This window comes from Thamnophis sirtalis, unplaced genomic scaffold (genome assembly GCF_051295495.1).
Source record: "Thamnophis sirtalis isolate CommonGarterSnake01/CBP01778 unplaced genomic scaffold, rThaSir2_p1.2 scaffold_12, whole genome shotgun sequence".
In the NCBI taxonomy this organism is placed as follows: domain Eukaryota; kingdom Metazoa; phylum Chordata; class Lepidosauria; order Squamata; family Natricidae; genus Thamnophis; species Thamnophis sirtalis.
Window position 1 is genome coordinate 39,810,961 of NW_028261392.1, and position 23,818 is coordinate 39,834,778.

Genomic DNA, 23,818 nt, shown 5'->3' on the forward strand with positions numbered 1-23,818 from the left:
ACCACAACATTTATTCTCTCTAGATTTAATTTCAGCTTCTCTTAACTTATCTAGCATAATGCATAAGAGAAATGGTAAAAACTTGTGAAACATCACAAATCAGCAATTTAGATATAATTCATAATATAATTCATAATATAATTCATAATATAATTTAGATATATTTCAGAGAAACTTGGTGGGGTCATTCTTTTCTTTCTGTTCTTAAAAAAATTATGACCAAACTGCAAAGTGTCAGCCTCCATACAAATTTGCAATAGAAATCTGTTCATTGTCTGACCTCTCCTTTATTTTCCGCTTTTAGTGCCCTTCAGTCCATGAAAATACTGGTCTCTCTCCTTGGAAGTCTTAGATATATTTGTTTTTATCATTTATAGAAAACAAAGATTTGATCAATGGTTTTCAAGATTGACTTAAAGAAGGTTTTTTTCAGGATAAACTGTTCATATCTGCGCCTTTCTTTTTTCTCTTTGGTTGATCCTCCTGTTTGATGCACTCTAGCAACACTGCAGTGAAGAGTTGAGTCATCCTAACTTCACTTACTGCAGACCTAATTAAAAATGCTGCTTGGCAGGCTATGTTAAACATCTTGCCAGGATTTCTTTGCCTCATTGGGATGAATGATGCCTATACATTTCTGCTTAGTATGAAATGACTGACGATGTTACAACTTGTTATTCTGCAACAAACATTACATGCTGTAAGTTCTGTTGAACCTTTCTGAATCAACCATGAATCACTAAAAAAACTTTTTTTTATAAGATACAGAAACCTGTAGGGACTCAAAGTAATTTTATGGACTGAGTAGGGCAAGGCTAATGCAAATTATCGGCTACTCTTCTTCAAAGTCAAGGGACATGGTGCTTTCCTGTGCCCCAAGCTTCTTGGTACCTTCTTTTCTCCCCTGCTTCTCCTAGGTCCATGATGGCGAACCTATGGCACACGTGCTACAGATGGCACATGGAGCCGTCTCTGCGGACACATGAGCTATCACCCAGCTCAGCTCCACCGCGCATGTGCATGTATCTCCTGCTGGCCAGCTGATTTTCGGGTCTCTGCCATGCACGCAAGAGATGTGCATGCATGCATAGGGGATTGCATGTGCATGCATGGGGGAAGAGTCACATGTGCGGGAGCGCACCCCATTTTTTGTTTCAGGAGGCTTCAGGAAGGCGTGCTAGGCCCAAAATAGGGTGTGGGGGTGTGTGTGGCCCATTTTTGGTCCCTGGAGGCTTTAGGGAGCATTGCATTATGGGTGTGGGCATGTGCACGCATGCCATCGCATACGTGTGTGCGATTTTGGCAAACGAGAAAAAGGTTAGCCATCACTGTCCTAGGTTGTTGTTGCTACTGTCAGCATCAGCCTTAATTTTTCCTGCTGTCGATCCCAAACATTTCTGCCTAAAACAACTGCATTATTTGTTTCATTGCATATCCAATCTAAATGTTCATTATCAGTTTGGGCACAAGCCATCCCAAAATAGCTATTCTGAGTGCAGAACAATTCATGCATGATCATTTTGCCCATCCTTACTGGTAAGATACAAGGTGCTACCTTCCCAATACAGTTAAGAATGGGAAAGTGCCAACTGCATTATGCTAGATTCACTCTCAGGTGGTTGATTTTTCTGTGGTGTGGGCTGATTTCCATAATCAAATAATAAAGATATAAAGTAAAAGTCCAGTCATGTCCAGTTGTGTTAGACTCTAGATGCTCATGTCCGTTTCTTAGCTGAGAGACCCAAAGTTGTCTGAAGACATTTTTGTGGTCATGTGGCTAGCATGATTAGACACCAAGGTGCATGGAAGGCATGGTGTTACCTTCCATCCAAAGTGGTACCCATTTATCTACTTTCATTTGCATGCTTTCAAACTGCTAGGCTTTCCAGCTGACAAGTGTCTTTAACTGCTGAGTCATCGTGCCCCTCCCAAACATATAAAAAAGGTTTTGATAGACTAGTTGAAGAAGGCATCTACTTTAAATTTCTGTTTCCCTCTTCCCTGATTGGTTTGTAAACCAAAGTTGGTGAAGTATTTTGACTGAACAGTTTTGGTCCTGTATAACATATTTTATGTTGGAATTTATGCACATCTACTTTTTAGCTTGATTGATGAGTGAAAATCAGTTGCTGAGCATCTGGCAAAAATTAAAAACTAAAATATATTGTTCCATTTGACTTTATGTGTGGTGAACCCACTGTCCAAATGGTCTCAACACTCATATATATCAAAGGATTGAAGGTCTAAAATTACTTAATAAGATGTGTGAACAGGTTGCTAATTTTTGTTGCTGAAGATAATTCTATTCATGGAGATTTCCTTCCCCTCTGTTCAAAATTCTCTTCAACCAGCAGCTGTGGAACATAAATTCCCAATCTTTTTCCTACCTGTGAGCATCTTTGGAATTTTGAGAAAATATTACGGTACTCTCACATAGTGGTGGCAAGAGTTAGTTTGACCATTAACAAAATAGTAATTTATCGATAAATGAACAAAATTTTTGGGTGTGATCACGCAACATTTTATTTTCTAAGGTTGACTCTATGTGGTACCTAGCAGCATTACTGAAATACAAGTTATGCATGAGGTTGGTGATTTGCTTCACTAGTATCCTCTTCATTGTTTTTAATTAAAAGAATCTAAAATAATAAAACAAAGGCAGTTAGGCAGCTATCGGGGAATCTCTGTGGCACACCTGCCATAGTGTACATAATCTAGTCCACATAATTATTGATATCCTGTAATTCGGTGAATACACTGGTCTATGGTGGTAGTAAAAGTTATTTTCACCAATGGTAGGATCATGGTGGCTCATATGGTTAGGATGCTGGATTGGAGATTAGCAAGCCTGCATTTGAGACTTGCATGCTGCTGCATAGTGGGGTGAGCTGCTGTCATTCATTCCAGCTGCTTGATGGGGACATGAAAGGAGCTCCCATTGGCGTCCCCTGGGCAACAGTGATATCGTTGGTTAATCCTTTCAATTCAAAAGTGCCTTAAAGGGTGCCATGTACACAAAAGAGACTGGGAACAAACAGTAGGGGTGTTTCTTAGAATGATTTGGAACAGTTTGCGGCTTTTATGATACCACAGCCTTGTAACGGGGGGGGGGGGGTGGGGGGACATTTTTTCCAGTAGCATTATTAAAGGAAGATGTTTAAATATAAGAATTAATGTAAAGTCAGAATGTAAAACTGACTGTCTATGCTGTTAATCAAAATATTTCTCTATGTTAACTTTATACTTATTCAAATGATCATGTATTAATATTTCTTTCTTCCAGTTCTACTCACATAGTTCTTTTTCTTTTCTTTGGTTTTCTTTTAGTTGAGTATATTAGACCTCATTTGGGCACCACCAGTTCTTTTATTTCAATTTATGTGATAAGCAGTGGATAAATCCTTTGAAAGAAGAACTTAAGAAATAAAATGGTTGGGACATATGAAAGTGCTTTTTCTTAAAATATTTTCCACAGAATTAGCAGTCAACTTTGTGAATAAATTCACCAAATGTCTAACATGTATAGATGTACACTGATCATCTGAGTATGTATTTCATGTTAGGGTCATAATGTTGGCATTGTTGTAGTTTGCTACTTGTACCCAATATTCGAATGTCGTGTCATCATTTATCTATAAGAGTATTCTCATAATTGGGGAAATTTTAAAAAATGGAATTGTTCAAAATGTAGCATGTGAGGAACAGATGGGCATTTCAGCTTCTCTCTTAACTCTGGTTTCAGTGCAGTTATGAATCCAAGAAAGTGTAAACTACTTTTGGAAATGCTGCTTTAAACTACCTCCCTCCCTCCCTCCCTCCCTCTCTTTCTCTCTCTCTCTCTCTCTCTCTCTCTCTCCCTCCCTCTCTCTCTCTCTCTCTCTCTCTCCCTCCCTCCCTCTCAATTGTTTTAAGTGAGTTGATTTTAGCTGGTATGTGTTATGTGAGCCAAATAATTACATTAATTTGATAAACTGTCCCTTTTAATACATTGTATGAATAGAGCCAAGGTGGCGCAGTGGTTAAATGCAGCACTGCAGGCTACTGCTAGATCAGCAGTTCAGCGGTTCAAATCCCACCGGCTCAGGGTTGACTCAGCCTTCCATCCTTCCGAGGTAGGTAAAATGAGGACCCAGATTGTTGGGGGCAATATGCTGACTCTCTGTAAACCGCTTAGAGAGGGCTGAAAGCCCTATGAAGCGGTATATAAGTCTACTGCTATTGCTATAGAGCTAGAAGAACTGTTTTGAAATGTATTTAAGACTTACAAGAAAGAATGGGATATCGAGCGAACAGAAGAAAGTTTTTATTCACAAGCTTTTAACCATAATTAGATCTGGAAGCTATGGCTGGTACAGCATGCTATGGCATGGACAATTATTGGCAAGGCATGATATGCCTCTGCTTCATGAATTGTACTCGATCCCAGTAGGTTTCCAGGTGCAGTGCAAGGTGTTATTATCACTGGTTATCAGCCTTTCATAGCATGGGACCAGGTTATTTGAGGGACTGCTGTTTTTGCCTAACACACATAGTCTGACAGAGTTAGCCTGAGCATAGTCCCATCAATTAAACAACGTTCCTGATGGGACCCTAAAAGTGGGCCTTTTCTGTCTTCGTGCTTGCCCTCTGAAATATCTTTTCACCCAAGATTAATATGGCATTTACCTGTCCTTTTTAAAGAAACCCTTAAAACAGCTCTTTTACTAGACTCTTAGTTAGAATGAATAATATGCCCCTCCCAGATGTTCAGTTTGTTGCTTTTTCTCTGAACTTTCTTTTGTAATTTAGATATTATGTATTTGTGTTTGTGTCTGTAAACTACTCAAAGCAGTACAAATTGCAATGGGCTATAAATGATTATTTATGCATAAATAAATGTTGAGTAGAATATGCAAAACAGTAATATTTTTGTTTTTGTGGAATAGGAGATGATTTATTTGATTTAAAGGATGCACTTGGAACTGAAGGTAAGTAATTATAATCTTACAAGACCTGAAAATGGCTTTCTATACATATTATAGTAATAGTATTATTACATTATAATGTGATGTTACTCAAATTATAACTACTGTAGATTTTGCTTGAATTGTATAATATTACATCATTTTATAGCTTGCTCAGTCTAGATGCCTAAGATCTTCCTGGTTTGAGCAGTGCATTTTATTCTGCTAGTAAACTTTAACTTGCTGGCAAGACATCAAATTACAAATTAAGCTTTTCTAAATGGTAAAGCATGCTAATTTTGTAGGGTATTAAATATATGCTTGTTACCATACCTAGTTTTTTTAAAGAAAGTCAGTTATATATTATATCATCAGGATCATCATTCTAGGACATGTGGTCAGGCAGGAAAGAAAACATAGGGTAGATTAGATAGGAAGAGAGGAAAACATTTCAAGCAGCTGCCCTGGCTGTTTATGTAGAGATGCATTGAGAATTCCACACACACACACCCCCAACCAAGCTGGATAGGACCTCATATCAAACTTGATCTTCTTTTCCTTTGGGTTTTTTCTGCTCACTAAATATTCACTGAATACTCCATTTTTATCCATTCCACTGATGGACAAACAGTCCCAAACTTATGTACTTTATGCTGTTCCATTAGACTTACTTGAATAACAAATATAGAGAAAGTATGGTAAACATGGCATTTGAAATGCTTTTCAACCTGTTTATTAGCAATAACCATAGCAAAGAACTGTATTTCATTATGTATGGCACATAAAATAATATGTCTCTGTTTGTATTTTCCTCTTGTGCTATTTGTGCACAGGGAACCATGGGATAACTTAATATATTTCAACACAAATTTCTAGGAGACATAAAGGAGAGTGTCTTAGAATGGAACAATAAACAACACTCAGAGCTACCTAACTGTCTTTCATGTAAATTTTGGAGATTTTATTTTCAGCAGTGCTTTTTCTCCCCTACAGCCCCAGTTTGGATGCAGCTCACTGTGAAACCTTAACTTTCTTTTGGTGGCATCCTCTACTAACCAAATTGGTCCTCTTTTGACCATATTTTTAGAGACAATCATCCTGCTGATAGAAATTAGAATCTCAAGCACCATCACATATTTTTTTCAACTTTCTGTTGAGATTGGGAAGATTTTTTAAACATTGAATCTGTGTTTACTTGTAGATTTAGTTATTACAAAATCAGTTTAGCATCACTCTGTTGCAGGGATGAGCCATTTTATGATGATGGGGCATATTTTTGGAGCATCGGTGCTTACAATAAACAAAATAATGGGTGGGGTAGTTGGTTTTTTTGCTTTCTATTCATTAAATGAGAGTACTTTTGAAAGATTATATAGTGTCTTTTAGTGCTTTTTCACTTCAGAGTTATATAAAATCATGCCACCAATTTTCATTTCTGAAGGACTACAAACAAGGATTTAAGGAATAAATGTTTATTCTGTTCTGCTTTAATAGATCTTTGTAACCAATTATATTCTACTTTTATATTTTAGCTCCTACTAAAAGGCCTAGTGCAGTTACCAAAAAAACAGGTAAGTATAGATTTTTGCAGTAAGCATTTTTTTGGGAACAGTTTTATTTTGTGAATGTGATTGTATTTGAAAATAAATGGCTATGGTCCAAAAATATACTCCTTTAATTTTGAGGAAAGTTGAAGACCAATAGAAGTAAAATTAAATATTTATAGTTTGCTGTTTCCTAGTCAATGTGTGAGTATTCTCATATGTTCTTATTAGTCCTAGCTACCATATGAGGTTTTTTTTAAACTATGGATTTAAAATGCGGAAGTTTTTTTTGAAGAAAATCAAATATTTTTATGTTGCTTTATTTAGCAGTAGAAACACATAGTACTTAGACCTACATATCGCCCCATTGTGCTTTATAGCACTCTCCGGGCAATTTACACGTGTGCATATTGCCCCCAACAATCTGGGTCCTCATATTACTGACCTCAGAAGGATGGAAATCTGAATCAACCTTGAGCCCCATCAGAGTTGGGCTGGATTCTAACCACTCTGCCACAATTTATAAGTTGACTTATTAATGCTCTTAATAGATATTTGTCTTGAATCATTTTGGATGTTCTTTTCCTATTAATATAAGAAAACTCTTAAAATGATTGTGAGAAATATCAGTGGAGTTCTAGGAAATTTTGAGTTTTCATCAAATTAATATATTTCTCTAACATTTGTCCCATTTACTTCTTTGTGCAAATAGATTTGTTTGTTTTTCATTGTCTAAATTCTATTATATTTATGTACATTTCCTTTCATGCATGACTACTAGCCTTTTGTTTGGTTATTCTACATGGGACATTGATATCTAATAGTTTTTTCTGTCTAGATGATGGCTTCAACTTAGAAGATGCTGTATTTGGTAAGCATTAGAAGAAGTTGCTCAAAATAGCACTTGTTAGAATTTACCCTACTTTCCTAAGTAATAGTTTTGTATAGTATAAGTATAACTGAGACAACCATATTTAAGAAAACTGGTTGAGAATGGCTCTTGCCAACCTCTGTATCTTGGGGGGAAATGTCTTCCACAGTAACCCATGAATACTTCTTGTTTATGCCATGCCCCCTAGAAGGTTTTCTTCTGCCTCTCTGCCTGCCACCTCCAGATTAGACTGTGTAATACATTTGTACTTATCTTCATCTATTACTTACATTATAGGAGCATTGCCCTTTTCACTTCGATTGTTTAAAAAACATCAGGAGAACTTAAGATCCAGTATATTGATAATCAGAACTTTATGTCTTTGGAGGCATGTTATCAGATTTCATCCCACCAAGACCCAAATGGCCATCAACAATGTTGGTTTATAATATTCAGAATTCATTAGAAAACTCAGGTGAATATGATGGCCGGGATGGGGGGGTAGTTTGTGTTGTAGCCTCGTAAGTCCTCGGACTTACGAATGACAGCTCGGCAGCAGCCAGGCGCGTCTTAGCCAATCAGACGCGCCTGCCGGTTGCCGGGCTGTCATACGCAAGGCTATTGGCTCATCCGTCTGACAGCTCAGTATAAAAGGCTGTCAGACGGAGGAGAGGTGCCGGTCTACTCACAGTTTCTGTTCTTGCCTGTAATAAACTGCTTGAAGGTTACCTCAGACGCCTCTTCGTCTTTCCTGCCGCCAATCTAACACTGGCGACAAAGGTGGGATCTCTGGCTCTGAGCATGACCTAGAGGGCAAGCAACGATCGTGTTAGGCGCGTAGACCGGATAAAAAAGCCAAGCCTCAATCGCCTCAGCCGCCTCGCCAAATCGCCTCAGCCGCGAACCGTTATGGCCGGCATGCCAGCCTTCGCTCCATTCGGAGCTGCCGGAGAGTCCTGGGCAGCATTCTTAGAAAGATTTGAATGCTTTCTCATCACCAACAACCGGCAAGGCTACTCTCAGGCCAGAAAGTGCGGATTTTTCCTAACCGCCTGCGGCCCTGAGATGTTCGCAACGGCCCGTTAATTCGCTGCCCCTAGGGCTGTTTATGATCTGTCTTGGGAAGAATTAACCGAAGGGCTCCAAGCCTACTATGCCCCTACCCCATCTCAGATCGCCCGCCGATTCGCCTACCGCAGGCGAGTGCAGAAGCCTTCCGAATCGGTCAATCAATTCTTGCAGGCTCTGCGAGTTGCCGCAGCGCAATGTGACTTCCCTAATTTGGAAGACAACTTAGCAGAACAATTTGTGTGTGGCCTCAAGGATATATTCCTGAGGCACCGACTCCTAGGGAAGCCTAAAGTAACCCTAGTATACGCTATAGACGAAGCCAGGGCCGCCGAACTAGCCGACCTATCTTCAGTAGAGATCGACCGTTATCTGCCTCACGCGGCCGCTTCTTCCATTATGCCTGCATTGCCAGCCCTACCAGGTCCTGACCCCTCTCCACCACAACCTTCTACCTACATCACTAACTTGATTGATGAACTGGCACCGTTGCCGGAACAAGTCTATTCTAACCAGGTGGATCGCCTATGGGCCACCCCTCGCCGACCTCAACAACAACAACCGCCGGCGCTGATCCGCGCTCCTGCCATCTCTACAGCTTGCCTGGGCTGCGGAGGCTCGCATACCCGGTCTACCTGCCCATTCAAGACCTTAGTTTGCCGCCGATGCGGCAAGAAGGGTCATTTAGCGCAGGTCTGCCGGGCCGCCCTGCCTCCTCTCTCACCACCCGAACAACCTCCAGTCTACGGTCCACCTCCTCCTCCCAAGAATCAACCGTCCAGACGCCCGCAGCCGCGCCGTGAAGATTGCTATACTCTGACCGAGGGTGTGCCTGCCACCCCTGCGGTGTCTGTCAACCTGGCCTCAGAGGGTACGCAGAAGATCACAATAACAGTCACCATTGAGGGCTCTCCCTGTTTGATGGAGGTCGATTCTGGCTCCTCCCGCTCCCTCCTTTCTTGGGCCACCTTCACAAAACTCTGCCCCCATGTGGCCAAGTCCCAGCTGTCTCCACCGGACGCTATCTTAAGGGACTGTCGGGGGTCAAATATTACCACCCTGGGGTGCTATGGGGTGCGGGTTGCCTATGGGAGTCAGTGTGCAGTTCTCCCAGCCCTCATTGTTTTAAAACCGCTTCCCTCAATCCTGGGTCTTGATTGGTTCTCTCCTTTAGGGTTATCCCTAACAGGAGTGTACAGTGTGGTGGACACGCCCCCTGATGTAGCAGCAGTCCTTAAGGACTATGCTGACATCTTCAATGGGCAGCTTGGCCAATACAAGGGCACCCCTATCTCCCTTAACTTGGACCCCCAGGTTGCTCCTCTCAGGCTGAAAGCCCGCAGGGTGCCTTTTGCCTTGAGGCCAAAGGTTGATGCCGAGCTTGATAAGCTCTTGCCGCAGGGAGTGCTGGAGCCCGTTGACCATTCACACTGGGAGACTCCCATAGTTATTCCCGTGAAGGCCGACGGGTCCATCAGGATCTGCGCCGACTACAAGTCGACGATCAACCTTGGCCTCCAGGCAAACCCCTATCCAGTCCCTGTCGTGCAGCATCTGCTACATTCATTGGGGCAGGGCTGCATTTTCTCCAAACTGGATATGGCGCAGGCCTACCAGCAGCTCCCTATGGATGATGATGCGGCGGCTGTCCAGACCATCGTCACCCACCGGGGGGCTTTCTGCTGTCGCCGCCTCCCATTCGGCGTATCCGTTGCCCCGGGGATCTTCCAGAGCCTCATGGAGCGGTTGCTCCATGGGCTCCCTGGCGTTGTTCCCTACTTTGATGACGTCCTGATCGCTGCAAGCAGCCGCTCAGACCTCATCAAAGTCTTAAGGAAGGTCCTCGACCGTTTTAGGGACGCGGGCTTAAAATTGAAGTGTAGCAAATGTTCCTTTGCTGTGCCCCAAGTGGAATTCCTGGGCTTCTTGATAGACGCCCAGGGAATCCACCCCACCCCTTCTAAGATTGCTGCCATAAGGAACGCACCCCCCCAACCTCAAAGGCGCAGCTTCAAGCGTTCCTCGGCCTTTTAAATTTTTACGTGCCATTCATTCCTCACAAGGCGTCACTAGCCGAGCTGCTGCATCGGTTGCTCGACCGATCCGCGGCCTGGTGCTGGGGCAGCCGCGAAGCGCATGCGTTCGCAGCTGTCAAATCCCTGCTGACGTCAGAGGCAGTCTTAGTACAATACAGCGACAAGCTGCCCCTGACTTTGGCCTGTGACGCCTCCCCCGTGGGTTTGGGGGCCGTTCTGAGGCACGTCCTTCCCAATGGCTCAGAAGCCCTCATAGCTTTTTACTCCTGGACACTTTCCTCTACCGAGAGGAACTACAGCCAGATTGACAAGGAGGCTCTGGCTGCGGTGTCCGGGGTTAAAAAGTTCCACAACTATCTCTATGGTCGGCACTTTACACTCTACACCGACCACAAGCCTCTCCTTGGGCTTCTGGCTGGTGATAGGCCAACCCCCCCATCCTATCCCCTAGGATGACCCGCTGGACGGAGTTCCTGGCTGCGTACTCCTACGCCCTATGCTACCGTCCGGGCAAGCACTTAGGGCATGCGGATGCCCTTAGTCGCTGCCCCCTCCCTTGCGAGGACCCCCAGTCGGTCCCATGCCTCTCAGTCCTCTCCATTGCCGAGCTGGACTTGCCTCTAACCTCCACTGATGTGGCCTCCCACTCTCGAGCTGACCCTGTCTTGTCCAAAGTCATGGCATAGGTCCTGAGAGGGTGGCCTACAGAGGCTCTACACCCAGACTGCCGGGCCTTCAGCTGGAACTCTCCCTCCACTCAGGCTGCCTCCTCTGGGGTGACCGCGTGGTCATCCCATAGGTCCTACGCAAACAAGTCCTGCAGCGGCTCCATGCCGATCACCCCGGGGTCGTGCGCATGAAGGCGCTGGCCCGCAGTTACGTCTGGTGGCCCAGCTTAGACTCCGAGATCGAGGCCTGGGTCGCCCGCTGCATTACCTGCCAGGAATCTCGCCCATCTCCCCCCTCCTCCCCCTCCCGGGAGTGGGAGATGCCACGCGGGCCCTGGTCCCGCATCCACATAGACTTTGCGGGCCCCTTCCACGGCCAGGTATTCTTGGTGGCTGTAGATGCATACTCTCGCTGGGTGGAGCTGATCTTAATGCACTCCACCACAGCCGAGAGCACGGTGCGGGCCCTGCGACGGTTGTTTGCTACCCATGGGTTGCCAGACACAGTTATGTTCGACAACGGCCCACAATTCACATCTACGGCCTTCTAAACATTCCTGGCCGCCCAAGGGATCTGCCATGCGCCAGTTGCCCCTTACCATCCGGCCAGCAATGGCCGGGCGGAAAGGGCGGTCCGATCGGCCAAGGAGGCTTTGGGCCGCATGAACCGAGGCGACTGGCAGGCAAGGGTGGATGCGTACTTAATGGCACAGCACTCCACACCTTGCCCCCTAACTCGGCAAAGCCCCGCGGAGCTGCTGATGGGCCAGCGCCTGTGGACCACCCTGGATAGACTACATCCCCTCTATTCAGGAATTCAGCCTGGCAACCTGGGGTCTCCCTCCCGTTCCTTCCTTCCTGGGGACAATGTTTGGGCTCGCAACTATTCTGGGGATCCTCGATGGGTGCCTGCCACCATCATCGAAGTAACAGGACCCGTCTCCTACAGGGCCAGAATATCCGATGGCACCGTATGGCGCCGGCACCTGGATCAATTGAGGAGCCGCCACAACAATGAAGATCCAGCTCAAACCGTCCCGCAGAGGCCGGCCACCAACGCCCCGCAACCGGCCCCAGTTCCGCAACAAGGGACGCAAATAGCCAATCCTAAGACCTTCACATATTCAGGCCAGCCTACCACGGCCTCCGGGTCGCATCAACCCTTCGTTGGCTTTTCTTCCCCCTCTCCATCCGAGCCCGCAATCCACAATCCCAACTTGTTAGGCCTCCTTAGGCCCAGTCCTCCCCAGCCCCAGGCCGCTTACCGGCCTATTCAAAATCCACCGCCATCCTCGGCTGCGCCCCCTTCGCCCAGCCTACCTCCTTCTTGGCTCCCTCCTTCGCAATCGGGTTGCTCTTCTGACGTCACCTGGAGCTCCACTCCCCGAAGGGAGGAGCTCTTACAGGGACATCCTCTCCAGTCGACGCCTGCAGTCCAACTGAGGCGTTCAGGGCGTGTCCGCCGTCCCCCTGCATACTTACTCGACTACGCCTGCGCCATTTCTGACGCATGCGCATCGCTGGGGGGGAAGGAGTGTTGTAGCCTCGTAAGTCCTCGGACTTACGAATGACAGCTCGGCAGCAGCCAGGCGCGTCTTAGCCAATCAGACGCGCCTGCCGGTTGCCGGGCTGTCATACGCAAAGCTATTGGCTCGTCCGTCTGACAGCTCAGTATAAAAGGCTGTCAGATGGAGGAGAAGTGCCGGTCTACTCACAGTTTCTGTTCTTGCCTGTAATAAACTGTTTGAAGGTTACCTCAGACGCCTCTTCGTCTTTCCTGCCGCCGATCTAACAGTTTGGATTCAGAGAGTAAGTGGAAACAAAGAGCCATCCAAAAAGAAAAATAAGCTCAAGGAAAAATGCTTTGAAAAATATGCACTCTTTGCCTTGCGCACTTGGAAAATAAAATCCGGACCTTACCCACTCTCATGGCCTTTAGAAAAGCTGTTAAAACCTGGCTATTCCAGCAGGCCTGGGGCTGTTGACCTCATTGTTGAGGTCCAGCCCCGATTGTAACGAATGTATGCGTGTTGATTTTAACCTGTTTTTATTTTCATTTTTTATTATTTCTTTTTTCTTTCGTTGTAAGCCGCCTGGAGTCCTCCGGGATTGGGCGGCCTATAAATCGATTAAATAAATAATAAATAAATAAATCAGTTTCCTGATCCATAATTTGGCTAACTTCTCTTTGAATATACAACTTTGGTTTAGATTACATTCCTTCTTATGGTTGAGAAACTTTTATGTCACAAGATTCAGTGGACTTAATTTTTTTTCTTTGGATTCTCCACAGCCAGCTGATGCTTCTGAGAAAATTAACTGAACAAAAGCCCCCATCAAACTAGTTTTTCCCAACTACAAACATGGGAAGTAGGGAGCAGATTGTGTTTGCTAGAAAATCTTGAGGGTGGTAGAAAATTGGCCTTCTCACAGGCTTCCAGATATCCATAGAAGGGATTTGTCTGCAACTTGATTGTATACACATTCTAAATCTGACTCTGTAAGGGAGCTTATATTACTGAGATACACAGTGTATTCCTGGTTCATGTGAATTATCTATTTTATTGGTTACTGACCCCACCTTTTATGTATTAGCACTAAGGTGGGAGACTCCTTCTCCAAAAGCTGCAGTAACTGCAACATTTTTTTCTAGTTATTGACCTTGCTCAGTGTCTTAAAAAAAATCCAGTCTTAAAACCCCCGAAAAGCATCAACTTTCCAGCCTCTGTATAAATGAGTGTGCTGTATATTAAGGTAATAAAATCTGCATGTGTGAACAGAGAGAGCTTTTATTATCTTTCTATTTATTTGGAGCCATTCATATAGAGTTGATCATTTAAGCATTTTTTCTGGATAGCATGCCAAAGAAAATCCATTGGTTGATTTTTAAAAGCTGATACACTTCCCTTTTATGTCTTAATAACTAATTACAATTAGATTGGTGAAAAATGAGAAAATAATACAGGCTACAAAATGGACAGTCTTGAATTGAATTTACCCCTAAACCATCTTCACATTTAGAAAATCTATTTGCTTTTATCTAATTTGGAAACTCACAATTTTTATTCGGTGTTTAATTTAAACATTAATATATCCTGTAAAGTTTGGAATTCTATTTTTATTAGTCACATTAAGTACTTCATCACATTAAAGAGACAAATCTAATGAATGAATAAATGAGCAAACGGGCTGAATTTATCCTTTAACTTTAAGATTGTGGGGATAAGTTGTTTTTGCTAGATTTACAAGATACATCATTGGAAGTCAGGTTGAATAGATTCAGAATTATATTCATGGTACAGTCATGTCACTGTTCCCATTTTAAAATATTTGGCAATAAGAAGGACAGTGATAAAAAATTAAAAGCCTGTGAAGAAAGTAAATATACTTAGATGGCTGAGCTTTTTGTTTTTGAATTTGGTATGAGTTAAAGGTTTTGTGCTTTCTTTAAAGATTTTCCACTTGTAATTTATTGCAGTAATCTAGCATGATCTAATCAGAACACGTATTACTGAGCTAAAAGGTTAGGGAATATGTCCTCCTTCAAGAAGAGACATTTATTTCCATCCAAATCAGTATCAGCTCAGAAGACTCCATTTTATCAGGACTCCTTTTCATATTATTTTCCTGTATTCTTCTCATGTGGCCTTACACACTTTATTTCCTCTTTCTGATTTATGGTAAAATTGAGAAGTGTAACTGCATGTAATTCACATACAAATCATATCATAGCCACGATATGTATAAAGAACTTTATAGATGATAAGTAGCATCTTAAATTTGACTTTAAAAGCCAGGGCTGGGTTTCAACCGGTTCGCACCGGTCCCTGCGATCCGGTTGGTCGCCGAACCCGGAAGTAAGTAACTTCCGGGAACGGCGAAGCCCCCCCCCGCGCCCGCGCGCGCCCGCACACCCGCACCCGCTCCTTACCCGGTTTTTTTGAATTTCGCGCTTTCCACGCATGCGCAGAACGCCTGCGCGATCCTCCAGGAGCAGCTGGAGCATCGCGCAGACGCTAATACGCATGCACGCGCTGCGTGCGTGCACACGCGTGCCGCGTGCGTGCGCTAGGACGCCGCGTGCGTGCGTGAGGACGCCGCCGGCCTCGTTCCAACCGATCCGGTTGGAACGGGGCGAGAAACCCACCCCTGTTAAAAGCCCACTAAAAGCCAAAACAGAGGGGTTACATGAGGGAATCAAATACATCCAGCAACATATCAGATTTTAAATACATGATGGCATTTGAACAGAACATATGTAACTCTGTGTACATAATTTTTTTTCATTGTAGCTAAACTTACCAAGATATTTATTTTGTTTAATTAATTCAGATAAACAGGTAGCAATTTTCTAATTCTATAATAGTATTAGATTATTTTTGATTTTGAAAGGACTGTCTTTTCCCAATCATATCTACCCAACCAACCATGGCAGGGAATGCTATGGGTTCTTGTCTCCTAAGGAGGACCATTTAGTAGGACCAAGAATAAGGTCCTTCTCTGTAGTAGTTCTCTCCCTATGGAGCATCATCCCTGCAGAATGGTCCTCACTTTGACACTCTTTCACAAGCCTCTGAAGGAATGGTTCTGCCAATAAGCATAAGAGACCCCATAGTGATAGGGAGTCCATCAAGTGGCTGATCAGATTATTGAGCCACAGGGTCACCAAGAGTAAATTTGGCAGCCACATAAATTTTCTAAATAAATATATTTTCTAGTTTGAAAGTTGTACTTTTTTTCTTTATCAATAGGTGACGATGATTCCCCAAAACCAACAGCACCACCTCCTCAGCCCAAACCTGGGAGTCATGGCCACAGTGGAGGTAAGTTTTTTCCTCAAAAAAGTATATCTTTCATGCCTACTCATAGAATCATAGGGTTGAAAGGGACTTTGGAAGTCAACCCCCCTACTCAAGGCAGGAGACTTATAGCATCTCAGTCGAATGGTTGCCCAGTCTATTTTGAAATCCTAGTAATGGAGCACCCACAACCACAGGAAGCAAGTTATTCCATTGATTAATTGTTCTCACTGTCAGAAAATTTATGGGTTGTAACTTCTTTGATAAGCTTCCACCCTTGCTCTCTGGTACAGGACTGCCTCTAGAGAATAAGTCAATCCTCTCTTCTTTGTGACAGGTCTTCAAGTCCTGGAAGAAGCACCACAGATTCTTCTTTTCCATACAATAGACATAACTAGATCCGTCAACTGTTTGTCATACGATTTAGCCTTCAGACCCTTTATCATCTTTGTTGCTCTTCTTTGCACCTTTTCCAGAGTGTCAACATCTGTTTTGTATTGTGGTGACCTGAACTGGAAGCATTATTCCAAGTGTGGTCTCACTAGTACAGTGTAAGGCCGTACTATCACTTCTTGTTGTCTTGATGCTATCCTTCTATTGATGTTGACCTATTTTAAACCTATGCATTTAATTTTTCCTTCTTAAGTACAGGATCTTAATTTTCTCATCACTAAACTGCATCTTAGGCCCAATGCTCAAATCTGTCAAGATTATTCTGAATCTTGAATATAACTTTCAAAGTATTATCAATTCCCCCAAGCTTGGTGTCATCTGCAAATTTAATGAGTTCCCCTTTTACTGCACATCTCATTTATGAAGATGTTGGGGAGTACTCGATCCAAGACCCAATCTTCAGGTATCCTACATGCTTCCCTCCATATAGATGTAGTTCCAGTGAGGACTACCCACTGAGTGCAGTTGCTCAGCCAACTGAGAATCCATCTGGTGGTGGTACTGTCTATCTCTGATTGTGTTATTCTTGCTGAAGTCCAAGTCCACATCATTTCGCTGAAATTTGGTTACTTTATCAAAAAAGACAATAAGATTTGTCTGGCATGATCTGTTTTTAACTCACGCTGGCTTCTAGTAATGCTGCTGATATTTAAAGTTGTAGGCGTAACACAAGCCACTCTTGCTTTTGTCTTTCATTTCTTCCTCCCTGTCAGTGTTGGTGGAATGTTACATACTTATACTATTCTAGTATTAATTAGGATTTGATCTGATTGTGTTTGTGGTTAAAATAAATTACAAACCAGAAAACCTCCAGGGTCCCTTCCAACTCTTATGAGTCTGTATTCTGGTTGAGAAAGGCTTTTGTCAGCTTCTGTTGGAGGGAAACATCTTCACAGTAGCAGTCAAATACTTCTTGCTTGTGCCATATCCCTTGGAGAGCTTTCTCATCTTTCTGTCTGCCATCTCACCCTAATCAGATTAGATTGTGATACATATGTACTTGTCTTCAACTCCTATGTGCATTATAAGAGCACGGCCCTTTTGCTCTTCGGCATTTTTATTCTTATGAATCTTCCCTTCTGGGACTTAATTTGTCCCTGTATGTGGAGTGTCATTGAATCATCTTGATCTGTTCTGCTGTATGTAGTGTCTGAATTAATACAATTTTTGTAAATAATATTCTTTGTATTTTGTACTTGATAAATAATGCTGTTTTTAAATCACTTCAGTTGTACAATCTAAGTGAATACATTTTTTTAATTGATAAATCCATAGAAATCTAAAAAAAAATCAGTTATGATTACTATGAAGAAATTCTGGATATAATTATGTCATCTGCTACTAATATCAGGAGGGCAATTAGCCATAGTTTATGGATTATGTCAGTGTCCGTAAATAAAAGTGAATAAATGTGCTTTGATTTTGAAAAAAGATGGTTAATAGGTCTTCTCACATGTTCGGAAATACCATTTCAAAGGATTTGCATAGCCAACTTGCAAAGTACTATTTTGTTTTCTTGGTACCTGTGTATTCATAATTATGAAACATTCTTAATTGAGAAACATTTTTGGTGTTTAGATAGCAACAAAACATGAATCTGACATATAGTTAAGCTTAATGACTGAAGCTGGAAATTATGTAAAACTCCACTATGCAAATTGAGGGATATATTATGTACATTTTAAAGTGTGTTTTTACTCCTTTTGTTATTATTAAAGGATTTGAAGATTCAGATTTATTCGATGGTGACCTGCCACCTGATAATCCAAAATCAGGTATGTTTCAAATATTCACTATATTTAAAATAATATAGCACTCACATTGCTACCGAACATTGCTACCGTCCTTCCCCCACCCCTTTTGAACTGTGAGCCGCCCTGAGTCCCCCCAGGGAAAAGGGCGGCATACAAATAAAGTGAACTGAACTGGTAGCAAAGGTAAATTGATTTCACCCCTGGCTAGAGGGCGCTTATTGCGTAACTTCGAATGTTCGCTAAGGGAACCCTCATAACCTGGATATTACCTATGTGCTTAGCTCAGCTATCCTTGGCTTTATAAACTGCAAATGCAAGGGCTGGTCACAAAGTTACTCTTTCCTTATCGTTGTAATAGCAATAGACTTACTGCTTCACAGGGCTTTACAGCCCCCTCTCTAAACAGTTTACAGAATCAGCATATGGCCCCCAAACAATCTGAGTCTTCATTTTACCAACCTCGGAAGGATGGAATACTGAGTCAACCACTCTAACCACTGCACCACCACTGCTCCTGGTATTACTATAAACAGCTTCTGTACAAGCAATACAGGTAGACCATTAAACAAAGTCTAATTGCATTGCTACTCTGTAGGACAGTGGTGGGTTTCAATGTATTTTATTACCGGTTCGCTGGTGTGCACTCGCGTGACGCTTCTGCGCATGCACAGAAGCATCTGGGCGGGTGGGAGCCTCCCGCTGCCGCCACTACCGGTTCACCTAATCCAGGGCGAAATGGTAGAAACCCACCTCTGCTGTAGGACCAACTCCTGGTTTCATGTGTAGGTTTGCATGTACAGCTAATAGAAACTTATTTGATTCTCAGTTATCTCTTAATAGCATAATTTGAGTGTTTCAAGCATAATGTGACTGTTGCTTCTCATACTATTATTATACCCCTTTTTTAATCTAGGCCATCCTTCGAACCCTTCCTCAGGTATGTTATGAACATATGTTTCTTTTCACTAAACTATTCTTCAAAACTGGTGCATCAGATACTTCTTATTGCATTTGTTTTCTTACTGTATTTGTTTTGAGGCACGCATGGATTAATGATTTAGTTAAATCTTTCTCCTAAGATTGTGAACTTTTTCATTTAAAATAAAGGTCAATTAAAATTTATTTACAAAAGGCCATCATGTTTTTTAATAATGTAAGGGCAATCCTTAATATTTTAAAGGCAGCTACAGGACAGGAATATTTTAGTTCATAAAAGCTGCAACTTATTCATTATTCATTTTGCAAGCTATTTAATAATGTTTATTAAAACAAAAATCATAATATACTATATGTTTCACAGGACATTAGTTGTCAAGCAACCACAGTAAGAAGACACATATACCTTATTTCACTGTTACTCACAAACATGCTATATCAGGTATAAAAGGAAATTTGGAGAAAAATAGAATTGACAGAGCCACTGCACAGAATGTATGTCACTTATGACTATTATGACTTATTAAATAAGTTTTGATTATAACAATCCTGGCAAAATATTTTCATCATAAATAAAAGTAGTTATAAGAATATAACTGAAAAGTGAAACTAGACGGTTATATTGCTTCTTCCTATATAATTGAAACAGTAGTCTGCCTTCTGAGCAAACATAATAGTTAATTTAGTGCCTTATTTTGCCAGGAGGCTTCCCTGAAGGCTCCGGAGGGCAAAAAACGACCCTACAGACAAACCAGAAGTGACTTCCAGTTTGCACGTAGGGTTGTTTTTTGCCCTCTGGATCCTTCAGGGAAGCCTCTTGAAGGCCCCTGAAGGCTCGGGAGGGCTGAAACCAGCCCTACGAGCAAACCGGAAGAGACTTCCGGTTTGCTCATAGGGTCATATTTTGCCCTCCGAAGCCTTCAGGGAAGCCTCCTGAAGGCTCTGGAGAGCTAAAACCGGCCCTACGAGCAAACTGGAAGTCTATTCCTGAACTTCCAGTTTGCCCATAGGGACAGTTTTTCGTGCTCCAGAGGCTTCCTGAAGCATCCGGAGGGCGCAAAATAGCCTCAAAATAATGCCAAAAGACCCCCTGATAGGGCAACGCCTCGCGTGCCCTGACAAATGGTTCCGTGTGCCACCTGTGGCACACGTGCCATAGGTTCACCATCACAGCTATAGTCTGTACAAGCAGTATACAGGAAAGCTAAAGGCTTGGTTTTAAGCATGGGGATTTAGAACATACTGATTTAAACTGTTTCAAATATGAGACATCCCATCTGAACTGAAATGATTGGAAGATCTCCTGATTTCAAATATGCATCAAGGTTATTTCATTTTAAAAAAACCTTGTTTCTACTTTACTTTGTAACAAAAGTAGTCCATTTTCTGTCTTGTACAGCATTGCTTTATAATATGTAATAAACCTTCTTTAACCAACTATTCTTTGGTTAAAGGTAGGGATGATTCTGGCTCCGCTGGAGCTAAAACAGGTAAGCTTTTCTTTTAATCCCTTGTTCTAACTTACTACACATTTTGAATGTTCCTTGGCAGATAAAGTTAGATTTTTAATTGGGGCAAATTCTTTTAAGCTTGGTCCCTTATCTGAAAATTGGACTCCTCATCTGTATTGTCGAGAAAACATTCTACCAACATGTGGAATCCATAGCTAACCATCTTGTCTCTATTTCAAGGATAAGAAGTTATAAGAAATTTGCCAGATAAATTAGATCTGAACTTAGACTACTGAAGCATGATCATCCACCACAAGCTCTACATGCCCATTTAGGTTCCACCACAAATCCGCGAAGCCCTTATCCGTGGAGACATAAGCGCGAAGACTAATTCGCGCTGTTCGAAGCGCTAAGGAAAAACGCGACCCTACCATGATGACATAATCGCGGAGGGCAAATCCGTGCATTCCCAAGCACCCTAAACCTAACCCTAAACCTAACCCTAAACCTAAACCTAACCCTAAAACAAACCCCTAAACTTAACCCTAAACCTAACCCTAAACCTAACCCTAAAACAAACCCCTAAACCTAATCCTAACCCTTACCTTAATTGAAATCGGCTTTCTGCCGCGGCGCCGTTTTAAAGCGCCCTTCTGTTGCCGCGCTGTTGTCGCGGCGGTGATGACGTGCGGTGATGACGTCGCGGCTTTAGCGACGCGCTTATGTCTCCGCGGATAAGGGCTTCATGGTTTTGTCGTGCCACGGCCCATTTACACCAGAAAAAGTGTAGAGGAGGCTCAATTCTTTACAAAAGCTGCAGGATTTGATGGTGTATTCCCAGAAGTACTAACAAACAGTCGATCAGCAACTAAACGTAGGCTTGCTTATTTTTAGTTCCATACTATACTCAGGGTGGCTTCCTCCTATATTGAAGAAGACCAAAATTATTGCAATTTTGAAACCAGGGAAGGGTCTAACCTCTAAAGGTACAGCCAATTGCTCTTCTCTGTGTTACTGTTCTGACCCGGCTCCCAAGCATGACAAATCCTCTGTAGTTAAATCAATGATTCCTTTATTAGGAGCACCAGCAAAAAGTCTCTCTCTCACACAGCAAGCTAATAAGTCTGTCCAGCAGGAAGATGAATAGTTGTGTAAATAACTATTCATCTCCGCCCCCTTGCCCAGTCTTCTAATGTGAGGTGGTATGACACCTGTATTCCCAGAGCTAGGGTGGGGCTTCGCTAGCAGCGGTGGCTCTTCTGTCCCAAGGATTGCCTCATAGATTTCCACTGCTCTTCTCTTCTCTGCCTTTTGCACATCCGCGTGTGAAGCACTCGACCCAGCTGTTCCTCCTTTTCCTCATCAGACACCTCAAGACCTGGAGGCTGTTGACTCTCTATCTGAAGGCTGATGAACAGCCCAGGCTCCCCCTCTGTCTCTATCTCTGACAGCTCCATTCCCTCTTCCCACTCGGAGCTCTCAGGTTGCCTTGATGCTGGCTTGAGTCCCATGCTGCCTCCTCATCTGATTTGGCTGCTGGAGGGGCTGGCGGCCAACAGGCTACAACGGTTACCTACAGACTTTTAGAAAGACTTGTATTAAACAGAACAGCTGTCGCCGTGGAATATGTAATCCAAGTAGAACAAGCTGGATTTCACCCAAACATGATTGTAGCAATTAAGTCATTGTATTAATTTCCTACCTGGAGAATGGATTCCAAAAGAAAATGAAAAATCTTGACGTCTCAGTGGCCTACAATACTGACTGGCGAGAAGGACGTCTCCTCAAATTATTCAAGGTTTTACCTTGTTGCAACACCGTAGCCTTGATTGACAACTTGTTGAATAACAGGTTCTTTCAAGTTTTTCACAGAATTAAAAAGATACAGATATCATAAGTTGAATAACAACCAACCACAAGGATCAGTGCTATCCCCTGCTCTTTTTAACTTGTACATCCATGAACTGCCTGAAGCCTTTTGTTGGAAATTTATTTTTGCCGATGATATCAGTCCAAAGAACCAACTTCAGTGATGGAAAGGACATCCTTTCTCAAGATCTCCAGAAGCTGGATGACTACTTCAAAAAATGCTGTCTCCAATGACAAAAATAAAAGTAGCCACAGTCCATGTCAGCAATAGATATGCAAATTACAAGCCTTCAGTGAAATTCCAGAGCTGTATTTTACATTGTAATAATTATCTGAAGTTCCTGGGTGAACACTGAAGAGATTACTAACCTTCTGGCAACACCCAGAAAAAACAGCTAGGAAATTGAAAAGCTCTAACAATTTACTGTACAGACTGGCTGGAACCTCCTGGGGTGCTGATACTACGAACAACAGCTTTGGCTTTGGTTTATTCCACAGCTGAATATTGTGCCAGCATGTGGCTTAACAGCACCCACATCCAAATAGTTGCTGTCCAACTGCACCAGACAATAGATAAGCTCTGACACATTGCATCCTACCCACATTAGAACACAATTCGGCTGTAGTCAAGGATGCTGAACAACAAGGCCCTCCTTATTTACCAGGACAATGCACAGCCCTTCACAAGATTGAAATCCTGATGTTAAGCTATGCACTTAACATCTGCCCAGTTTAACCCTGAGAATGCCTTAGGTACTGTCTGACCACTAGTGATCCCTCTACCAAACCACCTGATTTTTTACCTGCCTTGCTTTATCTGGTCAAAACTGAATGAAATTTGGTGTGATACTGGAAGAAATGCTTCTGCCCTGGATCAGAAGGGATGCAACGATCCCCCTTTTGTGGTGCTGCTACACAAACTATTAAACATATTATGCAAGATTTTCCATAGCGTGCATTCCCTGGTTCCCTAGAAAATCTGCACGAAGCAACCCCAGAGGCAATTGGATAGCTGAATTGGACATCCAGTTATGAGGCTTCTGCCATACCCCCATAGAAGTTTTATTTATAATTATGTGGATTGTGTGTATACGTTTATTTCTGTTCTGTCATGTTCTCATCATTTGCTATAATAATAATAATAATAATAATAATAATAATAATAATAATAATAATAATAATAATAATAATAATAATTTCTAATTGGGGAAAATTCTTTTCACAGATTCTCCAGGCATGCTAGCTGGCATTATTAGTTCTGTTGTAGTGGCAATAGCTGGAGCTCTTTCAAGTTTCATAGCATATCAGAAGAAGAAGCTTTGCTTCAAACAAAGCGGTAAGTTACAGACAACTTGATTTGAAACCCCAAAAAGTTGGGATTGTAAGATCTCCTAAAATAATTGCTTTAACTACATTGACATTGAAT

General features: G+C 42.6%; 1 protein-coding gene across 1 annotated transcript in view; it reads left to right on the plus strand.

Annotated features, from left to right (window-relative positions):
* The window catches only part of LOC106538272 (uncharacterized), a 37,755-nt gene that overhangs the window by 8,845 nt on the left and 5,092 nt on the right, over nucleotides 1-23,818 (plus strand). The window contains exons 2-9 of the mRNA XM_087726595.1: nucleotides 4,926-4,967; nucleotides 6,476-6,514; nucleotides 7,326-7,358; nucleotides 15,882-15,953; nucleotides 18,101-18,157; nucleotides 19,050-19,073; nucleotides 20,527-20,562; nucleotides 23,618-23,728. Coding sequence (XP_087582721.1) covers nucleotides 4,926-4,967; nucleotides 6,476-6,514; nucleotides 7,326-7,358; nucleotides 15,882-15,953; nucleotides 18,101-18,157; nucleotides 19,050-19,073; nucleotides 20,527-20,562; nucleotides 23,618-23,728 — 414 coding nt within the window. The remainder of the gene's footprint in view (nucleotides 1-4,925; nucleotides 4,968-6,475; nucleotides 6,515-7,325; nucleotides 7,359-15,881; nucleotides 15,954-18,100; nucleotides 18,158-19,049; nucleotides 19,074-20,526; nucleotides 20,563-23,617; nucleotides 23,729-23,818) is intronic.